Genomic DNA, 14,023 nt, shown 5'->3' with positions numbered 1-14,023 from the left:
CACTCTGACTCGCTGCTCAACACCGACTGTGTGACTTTATTTCGGTCACTTTCTGCACGACTACATGGAGCTGCGATGCAACCTGAGCCACACAGTGGTCGCCACCGGGGCCACAGAGGGTTGACACAGGAAGCATTAACCCTTAAAAGGAGCATATCAGTATAACTACAACTGTTACAGTGTGCTTGCAAGTCAAAGCTACTTGGCTACAGATAATGTGTACCTTATCTTTGCTGACCATGTTCAAATAATGCTCCTACAAATTTTTGGATCGTTCAAGGTGGCCATTATATTTAGTTATTTTTGCTTGAATATCAATTAAATACAGTATGAATAAAATCTATATTACCTGATCGCTGCAGGATTATGCATATTAGTTTAAAGGAAAAGCAATTACAAATGTTATCTTGTTGGTTGTATCCATTTCTATCACTTCTGATAATTATTAACTGTTGAGATCTGGACGCACAGTCACAGTGACGAAAATATGAAGGTCCCATATCATGCTCATTTTCAGGTTCATACTTGTATTTGGGGTTTCTACTAGAACATATTTAGATGCTTTAATGATCAAAACCCATACTCAGACTGTCCGTTACCTGTATTCACCCTGTGTCTGAAACGCTCGGTTTTAGCGCCTGTCTCTTTAAGCCCCCCTACTGAAAAAGCCCGGTCTGTTCTGATTGGTCAGCGTTTCCAGGTCTCTGCACCGTCATTGCAGCCGGGGAATGACTGTAACGACACTGTAGCTGCACTTTCTACCTATATATAGTATAGTACTGAAGTCCTAAAGACTTGTTTGAATACGGGCTGTGTGCATTTCTCTGTAAATGGACCTTTTTCACAGCAGACATTTTGACTGGTTGTAGTAAGAAAAGCACAGCTGACATTGATAACCTTAACAATGACTCAGTTCCATCAAGTGTCCCAGTAAGTTATTTCAGTGAGTCAGCATGCACAATACCAGGACCTCTCCTAAGTGGAATGCAGCCATCAGTAATGGTTTTGAATACACCGGTGCTTTTCTACTATGACATGTCAACATGTCTGCCGTGAAAAAGGTCTATTGGCCGTTTTCATACTTTCGCAGCATTTATATAGCACCTCAACCTGCTTTATGATAAAAAAAAAGATTATGGGACCTTTAAGAGCTTCTTTTTGTGGCCACTTGGAGGCAGCAGAACAAAATGTAAATGGATGATGTAGTATCATGTAGTATATTTCACAGTTCACGTCAGATTGTTTATAGATCATTTGTAGATCTTTGCGGACGTTTGTGACCGCACTTGAAGGCAGCTTAATTTTACGGATGAAGTGAGGAAGAAAACCGACAAGGTGATTGTGAATTGTTGTTGCAGGAAACGGTCAGCTGTTACACAAACTCCCGGGCAGTTCAGTGCTTGTATTTTCTTCTTTTTTTTACCCTCATAGTGTTTTCAACTTTCTTGTGGCAGCAACAGAGGCAGTGATGTTTCCTGTCTACTGTACGGGACTCTCGCAGACGCAGACAGTGTAAATTAGAGATGTTCCGATACCGATACCAGTATCGAAAAAGCCTCTGATACTGCCACACGCAAAATGCTGTTATCGGTATCGGAAAGTACCGGAGTTTATGCACCAAAAAATCTTCCTCAAAGTAGTTTATTTATGTTCTTTTTCCGTTATGACCGACTGAATAATAAAAGAAAGTTCTATGGCGTTCATTGTTTGGGTTTGTATATGTTTCACAAACGTTTAACCCGAGCTAGGCCGAACAACAAAGAAAGCAATCATATCACATCCATACAGGGATAGCAGCATACAGCTGTTAAAACATAATAAGATATATGACACACGGTTATCAGATCAGTACTTGGTATCGGCCGATACGCAAGTTCAGGTATCGGAATCGGTATCAGGAAGGAAAAAATGGCATCTGGCCATCTCCAGTGGGAATGCAGGCTAAAGCTGCGGGCCCGAAAACTAAAAGAGTGAGCTGATAGATACTTATCCGTGAGTTAATCCCTGTGAGGCATTTAAACGTTTGTCCTTACGAATAAATTGATGAATGCAGCTTTTAATGGAGTAGAATTTGAAGTCTGTAGTGCTCTACGTCAAAAATTATTATGTAACCTTGACAAAAGTAAAAGCAGACTGGATGTTCACTGTAATGGATTAAATGACTCATGCTCGTTTCAAGAGTCTGCTGATAGATTTTGATATCGAACGGAAATGAATGGAAACCAATGGCTGCCTGGAAGGTCTGAAAAAAAAAAAAAAAAAAAAAAAAAGACATTCAATTTATGTAACGCAGCAGCATACAAGACTTTTAGCTAATGGGCTAAAACATGCCAAACACAGCGACAGCCCTTTAAAAATGAGAGCTGGGTGGAGTAAAGAGAAAGAAAGAAAACAAAGAAAGCAGCTCAGTGCAGTGAGGATGCATCACACAGAAATGGATATTGACACTGTCTCTGAGAGGTTTAATGGGTTTCCACTAGGGCTCTTACCTCGGTGTATGACTTGCAGATTGCTGTGCAGATGCTCCAAAGCTTTTACTATCTGTAATAAAAAATGCCCGTTAATAAGCTAATGAGAGTTACATAACAAATATCTATCTATCTATCTATCTATCATCTATCTACCATCCATCATCTATCTATCTATCATTCATCCATCCATATTTCTATCTACCATCCATCCATCCATCCTCTACCTACCATCCATCCATCCATCCATCATCTATCTACCATCCATTAATCAATCAATCAATCAATCAATCAATCAATCAATCAATCAACCATTCATCCATCCTTCCATTGTGTTCAAAGTGTATTAGGTGAACCCACCGAGACGGCGATCTTTCCCAGGATGTCCTCGGGGATGGTCATGCCTTTCTCGATCACCTGCTTGTAGAACTTGTCGAGCGATGTGTCCATCAGCTCCATGCAGATCCAAACGTCACCCTGGCAACGCACAAGTCAAATTTTGGAAAGAGATCCAGAAAAAAAACTGGCAACAAAACACCAGGTCGCATTCCAGATGCACGGTAAGCGACAGAGTTTCCGGTGTTTATCGTCACAGCAAGGAAATGCCAGACATACGCTCGCTGCTGCAGGAAGTTGTCGGCATCCGGAAATTTTCACAGGGGTTTCTTACTATTGATTTGTCATTAATACTCTCTGGTGGTTCTCATGTTGCTGGGAGTCAACAATGGAGATTTGGACTATAGACCCATTGATACATTTAAATTATGTTTTGTTTTATATGTAGCATTGGTTGATATATTGCTATCAGATTTTTAGGATTATCTTTAAAACTCTATCAATATCAGCAACTAAAATCCAGTATTTGTCAGTAGCGTCAACATTGTTTAATACTTACGCAGATAATTGACAAATAAGACAGAAATGCGAAAAACTGTAAACTACTACAGCTTTCACAACTGTTGATACATGGTGCAGCCATGTTGGATTTTGAGCTCAGGATACTGCGAGTTCGTACGACTTCCAAACTTGGAAATCTGAGTTCAGCTTGTTTCCGATTTGGAAATTTTGACCTCTGAGTACAAATGCTATAACTTTTGGTACTTAACAGTGCAGCAATGCTAAAAAGGTACTGTGGTTTGTTGGTTAAGGGTCTAATTAGACTAGCTGCTACTGATTCCATTTTAGTTATAGTGTCAAATCATAACAGGAGTTATCTCAGGACACTTTCCAGATAGAGTAAGGCTAGACCATTCTATAATTTACAGAGACCCAACAATTCCCCCTAAGAGCAAGCATTTGGTGCTAGTGTGCTGCATCTGTACAACGTGTCACCTCTCTGAACAGGGCTCCGTAGAAGGTGACGGTGTAGAAACAGTCCACCGTCCTCATGGAGATGTCCAGGTCCATGAGCAGCCTCTTCTGCTCCTGAGTGTTCACGGTGGCGCGGATCCGCTGATGGAGGACGACAGGAAGTTTAACGGTCAAAACTACAGAGAAGGATAAGTGTATGTATGTGCACTTATATATATTTACACATTATATATATATTTATATATATATATATAAATATAGGATGTGTGTTATGTTATATGCTTATTTGCGAACTAATGAATAATCCTTTTTTGTTTTTGTTTATTTCATTTTGATATGTCTGAAATACATTTCTTTATTCTTTCATTCATGTTGGCGTATTCATGTTTTTCTTCTTGATTGCTTATTTGCAGAAAAACTTTCTTTTTCCTCTGCAAAAAAGCCTCGGTAAAGAACTTGTTTTGGTGGAACGTGTGTACGTTCAAAAGTAGTTTTAGTCGTGCACAGAAACAGAAAACACAGATTGGACAGATAGTCTAGCTAGCTGTCTGGATTTACCCTGCAGAGATCTGAGGAGCAGTTAACCATAGTCCTCACAAATCCACCGGAGGTTAGAACGCCAACACAAAGAAAGCGGAAGATAACCGACATTTGTCTGAAAAGAGGGACATCCAGCGGAATTTGCAGCGGCAACGGAGCAATTCTGGAAGTGGAACGTCATGGATATAGACTAGATGCAAGTTAATATGAATACGGCCTTTAGAGCTACTTGGTCATATAAGTAACACCTTTAGTCGGCCGTCCTGTGGTCACTCACCTTCACAGCCATGATCAGGCCACTGGGCACGTGCCTCATCTTGTCCACGACGCCGTACGCTCCGCGGCCGAGCTCGCAGATCTGCTCCAGGTCATCTGCCTTCACCTCGAAGTTCTGAGAGGAGAACACGGCCAGATCATGAGAGGTGGATACAAATGCTTGGCAAAAATGGAATGGAGTAACGATAGGGCTGCAACTAACGATTATTTGCATTGTCGATTAATCTGTGGATTATCTTCTGGATGTATCGATAAATTGATAAATTGTTTGGTCTATAAAATGTCAGAAAATTGACTGTCACAGAGGAGTGAAGAAACTAGAAAATATACACATTTAAGAAGCTGGAATCAAAGAATCTTTACTTTTTGTTTATTTAGGTTTCAAACTAAAAAAGTTGTAGAATATTTGACAACTCATGGATTAATTTTTGCAGCTCTAGATGACAGACTTAAAAAAAGAGGATTAAAACAGTAATCTATGTGGGTGTCACAATTCTCCAAATCCACAATTCTATTTGACTTTCGATTTCAACAATTTTTTTTTTTCAACAGTGAGGGCAATGCCACAATAAGATCCACTAGATGGCAGATGGGTTCTTTACAACAACATTTTGAGTTTCTCAGAGTTCAAGAGATGCAAGTGAATGCCCCATGAGTTTTACGAGGCGCACAAGAAGGCACCATGGAGTGCCATGAAGGCACCGTACGAGCCCACATGCTTTACCTTTGTTGTTAGTTTCCATAACCCACTCACTGGGGAAGACAACTAATGCCACGCGGTGACTTCAGGGAAGCGGGAGGATTTTCTGTTGTTTCTCCTCCATCTCCGACTCTGGCAGTGATTTCGATAGGTGAAATCAAAAGCTCATTTTGATCAATTTTCAATTTAAAATCGTGACACCTGTAATAATCTCACATCTGTGTTTTAAAGAACATACAGCTACTTGCACAACATAAAGCCTTGAAGTCTGGATCACTAACAGTCTCCTCCACTCTGTACCAAAATGCAAAACTTCATTTCTTTTACATTATTCAACCAAAAAACACAAAATCATTCACTTTGACTTCTGGCCAACTCAAACACAGAAAAAGCAGGCAACTCTGCCAATGGAAAATTCCACTTATTTGATGAGTTTAAAATAAATATTTTTACTGCCTGTCGGGCAATAAAAGGCATTCCAGTCTCCCCACAATCAGAAGTGTTCAATGTGGCTGTAATGTTCACCGGGGCGTTCTTTACAGCCAACAGAGCCTTTACTGAGTGAGCCAACCTCTGTGGACCTTACTCAACCAAAAATACACTGGGAGAAGGGAAAAAGTAAACAGTGAGGAGTTATGCAAGAGTCAAAGGTAAGAGAACAAATATAAACCTGAATGGGATCAGGGAAAGGTGCAAATATGAAAGTAAAATCCTAAGAAATGAGTCAATGAAATAGAATTACCTTCTCTCCGATTGTTACACAAGCTTTGGAATCCAAATCTCTGGGGGGTCTGGAACACACAGACAGATATTTTATTACTTATTAGTGGGTTCATTTTTGCCTTCTGAGAAGTCAGAAAAGTCTCAGGATGATGTTAAAGATCTGTTCTAAAACGAAAATGTAAATGTCCACGTCTCTGTTCTCTGCCAGTGTGAGGACGCACAAAAAAAGAAAAGAAATAAAAACTAGAATTATATTAATTTGCACTTTTCAACAAACAGAATTGAGCGTGAATTTTTATAATTCACCTTGGTTAAAGACGCATTTTTCTTCTGGTCTTTATCAGCAGTTAGCATTTGCTCAGTATGCGTGAATGGAGTCACAAACGGATAAAATAATAAAACATTAAAAACGGTGTATAAAAAGATAAAGAATATTATTTTTGATAAATAAAATGGAATAAAAAATACATGAATAAAATGGCAATGAAACAAAAGTTTGATTCAATTGAAAGAATATATCAAATTAAATTGTAACACATAAAATTAAAAAGTGAATGCAATAAAAGCACAGATTTACACGGCTAAAAGCCGGACTCTTCCATCTCATTTAAAGTTGGCCTGGAACCAAAACGCCTCCGCTGCAGCAGGTTTCTCAATGAATATGATTCACTTTAAAAACCTCCTGAACATTCAGATTTTCTGCAGCTCAGAATCACTTTGGGTTCTGAGCTTCTTAGGATGTTCACGGAGGAGAAACAACAAGTTAAAATACTTCTTATCTTATTGGGTTGAAACCGACTGTGTCAAGTGCCAAGGGTGTGATGTGAAGAGATGAATACTTGAGTAACAATACCCAGGACGAGCTGATTTACTCGTTATGAGAAAATGATATGAGCATCACTTCACTTCCTTCATCTGTACACTGCTGTTTGTTGGATTTTCATTTAACACATCCAGCATTCAGTCTACCAGGTCTACAAAGGGCATGTGCTAGAGCCCGACCGATAAAGGATTTTTAAGGCCGATATCGATACAAATATTTGGTGGTTTAAAAATCCAATATTCCGATATATCAGCTGATATATATATTTTTAAAAATAATCCAGAAACGCGTCACAAAACATAAACACATTTCCCTAACATTAGTTATTTGTAGTTATTTATGAGTCCTCACTAAAATAATATGACAATGTAGTTTAAAAATAAACTTGTTTGTTTTATTGTCACAACAGAACAGAGGAACATCAAAATATATTAAAGTTCTGATAAATAAAATGTATAAAAATACAAACTTAAGATATGTAACTTAAAGGGTTAAACACGAGTGACAGCAACTTGTAAACGGTGCACTCTCGTGCACACGTTTAATAGGCGTTCCCTCTCGGGAGCAGGCAGAGTGTTGCGCATGTGCATTTTTTCAAAAAGTACAGAGGGCGGTTCTTTTCTAAAATTTGGGAAAATCCTCCACTATACCTTTAACAAATTAAAAAGTGTTCTACTTTGGCTCAGCTACAGCTGTGTGTCTGTCCCTCTGCTTCGGTTTCTCTCAGCACTGAGTCTGACTTAATGTCTGGGGGATTGTGTGACAGTTTCTCATTTATTAAATAATTGCTTAAAGCATCTAAACAAAGTTTTTGGAGTTTGTAACATCCATTACCTGAAGGGTAAATCCAGACAGCTAGCTAGACTATCTGTCCAATCTGAGTTTTCTGTTGCACGACTAAAACTACTTTTAAAACGTACACGTTCCACCAAAACAAGTTCCTTCTCGAGGCTATTTAGCAGAGGCTCCATGCGGAGCTTAGCACCGCCCAAGACGATTGTGATTGGTTTAAAGAAATGCCAATAAACCAGAGCTTAGATAGATAGATAGATAGATAGATAGAAAGAAAGCATGATGTAGTAAAGAGTCTTACACTGCAGCGGGGGGAGGCTGATCAAAAGCCTCCCTGGGGAGCTTGAGCACCGGCTTCCTCTTACCTGAAACACAAAAAACATAAGATAAGAGCCAGGAGATTTTAATATTTGTTTCAAAGAAATGTCCTTTTAATATTTCTGGTTGTGAGCTCTGCTGCAAATCAATATTGGATTGTTTTTATTTATATTTGTATGAATGTGATGAAATTATTTGCCCCCCCCAAAAAAAACAGATGCCCCTGTGTAAAAAAACCAAACAAACTGATTTTCAACAAATAAGTTGAGTTTAGTATCACCAAAGCAGTTAGAACTGCGACTAACGATTCTATTCATTATCGATGAATCTGTAGGGTTTTTTTTGTCAATGATTCATCAATTCACGATTCAGTCTTTAAAATGTGAGGAAAAAGGAGAAAAAAAATGCTGAGCACGAGAGGCGAGGGGACGTCTTTAAACCAACTGTCCGAAACACAAAGTCTTTCACTTGGATGATATGAACAGGAGACATTCACATTCAAAAAACTGGAAGCAGTGACTAAAGACTTTTAGTCAAGCAATATATATAAAATCCATATACATATACATATACATATATATATATATATATATATATATATATATATTTTTTTTTTTTTTTTTTTTTGGATGTGTGAGTTGTTTCTTCAAAAAAACTGTTAAATGAACATACAATTGACAAAACCGTCAAAACCTTGGCACCTTAGCTGATGTTGCCAATTCATTTTGGTTAAACAAAAAAACAGCGAAATGGTAGCGATTAGGCTAAATATTGCGATTACAAAATTATGTAATAACTGTTACAGGCCTTAGCTGGAACTACGGTACAAAAAGTTTGATCCAAATTCTTGCAAATGGATTTTCTGTCCATGGATGAATTGCCTGGGCTCTAGTTGAATCCCCTGATGTAAGTCACCGACACAAACGTCCAAGAGAGTTGAGTCTGAGGGAGGTAAAAGCAGAAGCGAGCAGAGGAGGGTCCGTCTCACTGGCGGCCGAGCATACCACAAGATGAAAGCATACTTAACTTCTTAACATAGCTTCGGTACGAGAGATCAGTTGATCAGAGTTGGTCCTGGCAACCTTTTACTCTCGTTTACCTCCAGCAACAGCTGAAATCTTATCATGTCAACTTCCAATCCGTTTCCAGACAGGCTGCTACATCTGAGATGACTCAATCAAATCCATCTTGAGATGCAAGAAAAAGGGAAACTTCCAGAGCTGTAGCCTGCAACTAACGCTTATTTTCATTGTGGATTTATCTGTAGATTATTTTCTCAATTAATCGATTAGTTGTTTGGTCTCTAAAAATGTCAGAAATAATGGTGAAAACCGTGGATCAGTGTTTCCCAAAAGCCCAAGATGACGCCCTAGAAGAAAAGAAGATACTAGAAATATATTCACATTTAAGAAGCTGACGTCAGAGAAGTTTTAACTTTCTTTCATGAAAAAAATGACTCAAACCCATCAATCGATAATTAAAATTATCTTTGCAGCTTTAGAAACTTCTATCAAACCCTGAAAACATTTAGAATCAATGCCAATTTTCCTATACGGCAAATCGGTGCTGAGGAAACTGACGACGTGCGTGCAGATTCATGCTGATTCGCTGCTTCTGTCCAGAGCTTATACAGCAGCCATCCGGCACTTCAGAACTCCCACTGATGCACAATGACTCAAACTTCCTGCAGCCGTCGCTCTAACAAAGACCAACGCTCAGAAAGCGCTCCTGATGCATCACATCCCGGCTCGGATTTCTACATTTCCTGTTGATATAGCAACTGCAGGCAGCGACCGAAAGCATCGTCTCGTCGTTGACACTTACGGTTGGATGCAGCAAGTGACTCCAGATCCTAACTGAATGTAACGTGTGCTGAGAGCAAAAAGAAGAAGAAGAAGAAGAAGAAGAAGAAGAAGAGGATGTCTTCTTGTCAGGTGTCAGGTGTGCTCGCTCCAATCAGATGTCAGGTGTGCTCGCTCCATCTGGAGGGGCTGCACTGACGGATTAATGGCAGGGCGCCTTGGTAACGGGGCATCACAGGGCGTGGCTCTGTGTGTGTGTGTGTGTGTCTTTGCCTCGTCTCCAGAGAGCATCTGGTTTAAACCTCCTCAGACTGGGTAGGACTGCTACGAGCCAGTCAGAGCGGGACTCAGACTCAGACATTCAGATGTGTTGTGACACCAGGAAGGAGGAGGGGCAAGCGTGACGCACCAAAGCAGGTAACATTTAAGACCAGCACACCGTGCGCTGCCCACTGATGATAATAACAGGTCATTAAAAGTAAAACTGAAGGTGTGTCTTTGGTTAAAAAAAAAAAAAAAAAACAGGACGTGGAAGAGCTCCAGAAGAAGAAGAAGAAGAAGAAGAAGAATACCTGGAATGTTTCACGTTGCCTTCCTGCGCGTGAGAAAATACAAACGCACATAGCTGTGGACCGAAGTGTCAGTCAAACAACTGTCCTGAAGGCATATCAGACACACAGACACACAGACACACACACACACACGGTGTGTCCAGTGCGTCCTAGCTTGTTCAAACAGTGCAGGGTGTGACGCTGCTGTGCTATGCGGCCTTGCACCGGTGGCCTCTTGCTGTCTGCCTCCTGCTCTCAACTTTCCAAAGCAGCTTTGTTGCGCTAAAATGCCAGTTTGAGCCCCTCCTACATTCATTTACACAGACAACAATAGTAACTGGAAACCAACCTTGGCTAACACACACATACAAACCAGAACACACTCAGAAAGAGAGAGAGAGAGAGAGAGAGAGAGAGAGAGAGAGAGAGAGAGAGAGAGAGAGAGAGAGAGAGAAGAGAGAGAGAGAGAGAGCACCTGCACAATCCTCAGTGTGTTATTTTAATACCTGAAGGGTATGTGTCGTCTGCATCAATTATCTGATTCCTGTTAACTCCTGCAACATGTAAATATAAGGGGTGTATATCGTATTTTATTACGATACTAGGGCTGGGCGATATGGAGAAAATCAAATATCACGATATTTTTGACCAAATACCTCAATATCGATACTGCAACGATATTGTAGTTTTGACTATTGGTGCTTTCACAAAATGCTTTGTGTAAGTGTAATAAAACGTTACACAACGTAACGCTTCCTGAAGTCTAAACATGCCAACAGTGCGTTTGCAGGTGTTGCAGACTGCTTACAGAGCTGTAGCGGAGCCAAAGTAGCGCACTTTTTAATAATGTTTTAATAATTGTCGGTTATTGGTAAAATAAAACAATGATACAAATAATCTGCAAACTGCCAAATATCAGCCCCTACAATCGGCCTGGGCGATAATTGGTCGATCCCTGTTGGACATACTTTCTAATATGTTAAACATATCTTGAAATTTCAACATTGTTGTTATATGTTCTGTTAATCGGTGTGCACAAATGATACATTTAAAAGCACCAATTAGGCTTTTTCTTTGACACTTTCTGAGCTCTGCACTAATGGATCCACACCCAAAACTAATCCCCGTCCTCTTGGCTCATGGTCGAACATTCCTCCAAATTCCACTGGAATCTGATTTATGACATAACCTGTTGACTAACAAAGCCAGCCTTTTTGGCAGAAGGAATGACAGGTTCCACACAAAGACAACAGATCAATAAATACTTTACATTGCATCAACCAGGCGTGGGACTTTGTCAAATGATTGACCTCAAACATTGTCAGAACGCAGTGTAAGCTCCACTGTGTGATTACAATGAAGTGACAGAATCCCTTTTCTTTCTCTTCACTCACTGAAAACTCTTGTGCCTTACAGGCGCTCCAATCATGAGACAAGAGGCAGCATGCTCCTCTGAGGAAGAAGACAGATTTATTCTCCAAACCTCAGGATGCATATTAACATGCACAATGCATTTGAGTAAACATTAATGTACACACAGGCGAGACACAACGTGAATAATGTGGTGCTGCAGGCACAGATTGGTACTTGAAGTGCAGTATGTCATATGGCTGCATGTTGCGGTGGTGTGTTGCAGGCGATCCAGCAGACGCGCACGCAAATCAAAGTGACATGCAGCAAATGTGCAGTGACTTGTCTCTAGGGTTGGGCATCGTTGTGATTTAAAAAAATATTTTAATCGACTCCCGATTCTTCCTTTCAATTCCGGGTCATATCGATTCATACTCCACGCCCACTGGGGGAAGCGATATTACGAATCCCACTATGGCCACGCCATCAATAGCGTTCACACACTACTATTGGCCAGGCGTCCATGCTTACATGTACAGGTCCCATCCCCTGACCAATCCCCTAACCCTAACCTTAACCACTCGAGGTCAAATGCCTAACCCCAACCAATCAAGCTGCTTCGTAGGGCGGGTCTTGGCGTGGCCATAGTGGGATTCGTAATTTTGCCTGGGGGAAGGGGGGGGCAATTCTCCGTCCGCTACCAACATGATAAATAACCCAGAACCGGTTCTCTATGCCGAATCCTACTTGTCTCAAATGACAGGAACGCTGGATTCAGAGCTGGTAAACCTGCTGCTACTGACTGAGGAGAAACGGCAGAAAGAGAAGAGCGAACAGAGGTGTAGGAAAGAGAGAGGAGGTGGTGGTGGTGGTGGGGGGGGTCGGAGGGGCAGCGGATTATGTAATCGATGTGGCTGGCAGGAAGAAGCATGTGTTCCTCTGCTTTGTATCACACAATGATGGAAAGATTATTCAGATTCTTGACTTGAAAGTAAAAGAAGCAAATAAAGCTGAAACAATAAGTCAATCAATCGATAAGTGCGTCGACAGAAAATTCGTCAGCTGCAATTTCAGTTTAGTCATTTAAGTAAAAGAAAATGCCTCCAATGAAACCCTGGTTTGCAGCTTCTGTAATGGAAATGTTTGCTGGTTTGCCTAATCATTTGTCATAGTAAATTATTTATATTTGGAAATTAGTGTTGGTCCCATTTTTCACAATTTTCGGTATATTTCTAGACCAAATTATTTATCGCTTAATCAAGAAAAATGTTGGAAGAATCATCGATAACTAGAATAATCGGTAATTGTTGCAGTACATTTTAACTACAAGTCTACTGCTGATATACACAGTACAATATTACCCTTTGAAAAGCAGTGAAGTAAAAGTATTCAATGTATCCTCATACAGCTGTTCGTAATGTCGCTGCCCGGTCAGTACTGGAAACCCGATTTGTTCTACGCATGTGCAAAGATGGTTGAGATAAGTGATAGGTGACGTGAGTTGCTAAGAAGCTGTTTTCAGGTGACGTTACTTTTTGACGTTCCAACACCCCCTGAAATAGATAGGGCTGTGTATTGGCAAGAATCTGGCGATACGATACGTATCACAATACACGATTCAATATATTGCAATATTGCAATATATTTCGATACTGTGCATAAGGCGATATATTGGGATTTTTATCAGTAAGTATAATTTTAGAAAAACTAATATTTAAAAAAGAGGCATGATGTGCATAAAAGTCAAAGAAGTTTACTTTAGGTCAACAATTCAGTACACAGAAAATCAAACCCAGGTTCTTAGTGAGCTAATCTTTATATGCTAAAGTAGGCCAAAGTTCAGCCATAGCTACGTTGTTAGCTTCTAGCAAAAAAGGATGTTTTTTGATCATGCAAACAAATCATGCAAGAATAAAATCCCCCCTTTCAATACCATGGATACAGAGCCACTCCGCTAGCCACGCCAAAACAGACACAGCGAAAACAGGTTTTCCCCCAGGAAACGCTCGTTCGTTCCTCGGGAGCGTTTTAATCCAAATCACAATCTTTTTCCTATACTTAACTACTCGTTTTGGTGCCTAAACTTAACGGTCATCGCCGCATGACACTCACTTTTTCTGGCTTAACTCCACCACCACGGCCCCTGAAAGGACCGTCATCTGGCGGTGCCCGTAGCCGGCTCAAAGTCACCTGCTGGCGGCGGAACAGCTGCCGCTGGTAGCCCGGCGTCCCGGAGCTCTGTAGCGGCTAAATACAACCAGCAACTGCTGCTCAGATGTTATCGTTCTATGACACTATAGACTGTTCACGTTACAGCGCTTTACATAGTTTAAAATACTTCTACTTTAAGTATATCATTTATGGTGTAT

At 40.4% G+C, this 14,023-nt stretch overlaps 1 protein-coding gene across 1 annotated transcript in view; it reads right to left on the bottom strand.

Annotated features, from left to right (window-relative positions):
- Positions 1-14,023, bottom strand: part of map2k6 (mitogen-activated protein kinase kinase 6) — a 36,734-nt gene that overhangs the window by 14,955 nt on the left and 7,756 nt on the right. The window contains exons 2-7 of the mRNA XM_028568424.1: positions 7,935-7,998; positions 6,038-6,086; positions 4,597-4,710; positions 3,801-3,920; positions 2,829-2,945; positions 2,490-2,541 (exon numbers count right to left, since the gene is read on the bottom strand). Of these exons, the coding sequence (XP_028424225.1) occupies positions 2,490-2,541; positions 2,829-2,945; positions 3,801-3,920; positions 4,597-4,710; positions 6,038-6,086; positions 7,935-7,998 (516 nt within the window). The remainder of the gene's footprint in view (positions 1-2,489; positions 2,542-2,828; positions 2,946-3,800; positions 3,921-4,596; positions 4,711-6,037; positions 6,087-7,934; positions 7,999-14,023) is intronic.

This window comes from Perca flavescens, chromosome 21, assembly GCF_004354835.1.
Source record: "Perca flavescens isolate YP-PL-M2 chromosome 21, PFLA_1.0, whole genome shotgun sequence".
Classification (NCBI taxonomy): Eukaryota; Metazoa; Chordata; class Actinopteri; order Perciformes; family Percidae; genus Perca; species Perca flavescens.
This window is presented reverse-complemented; position numbering and strand designations above follow the sequence as displayed.